We start from the raw sequence: 2,500 nt of genomic DNA on the forward strand, positions 1-2,500 counted from the left end.
CTCCCCTGTAGCGCTTTCTTTCACTCATCTACGGAGACTCAACGTGCTGCAGGATGTCACAGATTCTCCCTATACGATTTCAGGAACATCTGCAGGTAAGAAATCGACACGGATTACTTTCCCGGTCTGATAGACCCCGGTACAGTCCGCATACTGTCTCCCTGCGTCACTCTGGTGGGGCTGTCAACAACGCAGTACGTAGTGGGGCTGTTTATAGCCACGGGCCTAGCCACTGCCCGGTTGGGGGAATGACTTGTAAAATTGGAGCAGTTCTTGCATGGTATGCTATAGCATTGCGACAACAGAGCCGGGTCTATACCCGAAGACAGCCGAAGCTGATTAAAACACGGAAAACTGCCGCTTTGTTTCATACTTCTAAGGTTCCTGGCAGGGAAATGTTAAAACGGGTTCTCCGAATTGGTTACATCAGGTATTGGTGTGTGTGTGAGAGAGACTTTCCAAAGCTAACTAGCTACCACAAGTAGGTAAAAGAGAGAAGACGGACCTGGCAGACTCTCCTGCCAAACACAATACAACATTCCTGACAGCGCCCGAAGCTCCCAGATAGAACTATCTGCTAATGAGTTTGATTCCACATAAGCGCTCTTGTAAACAAGTTTTTCCCAGTCAATATTGCATCATTCCATCCTCTCGATAGACCACTTATCTCTGCTTAGATTACTCAGCTTAGATAGGAAAACATTTTGTGCTGCGTCGGTTTGAGCCAACATCCTTACAAACATCCTTATCTGTTTTGCCCATGCTATATAGGCCTACATATCTGTCATAGGCTTACATACAAACTAAGGATAGGCTACAGCAAAATCCCACGCCTTTACTAGCCTACATTCTGTTAGTTCAGCGTTGGCACAGGAGAGAACTGTGTGCTTGTGGATGTCGTGAGTGAACTGCGCAGTGTGTTCTCTCCCGCTGCTCCTTGCCTGACGGGAAACACTCAAATGCGGGCGGCCAGGGCTTCCCCGAGTCCAGGTGGCTCGTTGCTATAGCGACGCGGTGGCGATGGGATGTGATGGGGATTCATGCTCTGTGGAGTTTCGCCTCTGCACAGTACAGTGCGCAAGACGCCGTGATTTTTGGTGCGAGTGCGCCCTGGCGGAACCGGCTGTGTGATCGCTGGGAGATGGACGACCCCACTCTTGGATCTGAGTCAGCGCAGCCCTCATCAGCTCTGCTTTCTCGTCAGCGTCGGCAGGATCAGTCTGACCATGACACTGACACATTGCCTCGGTCCGCCTGTTTGCCTGTCAGTGCCTGTCGCCCGCCTGCCTGCCGATCTCTGCTGATGCCTGTGTTTCTTTATAGAGAATGGTTGGACGGTCAATATCTGTGCCAGTTCAGTAGTTTCGCAATCTATCATGTGTTCTATGCGTTTTCACATACTGTAGATGTGTGCGTATGACATATATTTGAGCTATGTGTCTTCTTGTGTGTGTGAGTGTGTGTGTGTGAATGAGAGAGAGAGAGAGAATGCATTTTCTCTTCTGGACTCTCAGTTTGTTGAGGAGACCCAAGAACATATATGTTCAAGCAGAGAGATCATCATCCACTGAAGCATAGGCCTACTCCTGTTGTTACAATTTTCAAATAAATGGTAGAAATCAGAATGATTTTTTAAAATTCATACACTCCCCATCCCCCAAATCTTCAAAAGAAGTGAAAATCTCCTGAGAACATAGCCTGCAGAAAAGTTTATCCAAGCCACACAGACACACACTGACACACACACACACACACACACACACACACACACACATGCTTTAATGAAACCCAGGCGTCTACACACTCTGCAAAACCCAGACATCTTTGAAGAAAAGGACGCTTTATGGCGGGTAGACTGCTGCGGGAGTTTTTTTTTTAAAAATGATTATTATTTGTAATTTCTTTATTTGCCCATTCTTTTACCAGACGTGACATTAAGGGCATAATCCTATTTGCAGCGTCGGCCTGCCTGGCACAGTAACTAAGAATATGGCTGTTTGAAAGCGGTCTGTTCAAAGCTTCTCACAGAACAAGCCACAAGAGGATATGTATCAGGGTTTAGTGACAAAATATAACAAAAAAATCAACTGGAGTATGGCGCAGCATTAGCTATTGATGAATGTCGTTTGAAAATGAGGTCAGGCAAAAACCTTAACTCAAAGCCCCTAGTGAACATAATGTGAAGTTGGCAGAGGCACATGACACATCCGTTATAATCATCTAGACTTGCAGCAGGACTCCCTCAGTATGATTGAGGTAGGTACTGTAGGCTAAGGATACAGGTTGCATTTATAAAAGGAAATGTTCCACTAGGCCACATTTCTTACATAAAGGTGTTAGGGGGAAGCGATGATATGACGGAGTTGATTAAGCGTGTGTGTGTGTGTGTGTGTGCGTACGTGCGTGTATGTGTTTTTGTGTGTGTGTATGTGCATGCATATTAGGGGTGGGAAAAAATATATATTTTTGTGAGATGTTATCGATACACTTCCATCAAATG

The 2,500-nt window shown here is 46.0% G+C and overlaps 1 protein-coding gene across 2 annotated transcripts in view; it reads left to right on the forward strand.

Moving 5' to 3' along the window:
- The window catches only part of cltcl1 (clathrin, heavy chain-like 1), a 42,152-nt gene that overhangs the window by 236 nt on the left and 39,416 nt on the right, over positions 1-2,500 (forward strand). For both annotated transcript variants that reach the window (XM_062543454.1, XM_062543455.1), the window contains exon 1: positions 1-95. This exon is cut by the window's left edge and continues 236 nt beyond it. In XM_062543454.1, coding sequence (XP_062399438.1) covers positions 54-95 — 42 coding nt within the window. In that variant the 5' untranslated portion in view covers positions 1-53. The remainder of the gene's footprint in view (positions 96-2,500) is intronic.

Source organism: Sardina pilchardus, chromosome 8 (genome assembly GCF_963854185.1).
Source record: "Sardina pilchardus chromosome 8, fSarPil1.1, whole genome shotgun sequence".
NCBI lineage: Eukaryota > Metazoa > Chordata > Actinopteri > Clupeiformes > Clupeidae > Sardina > Sardina pilchardus.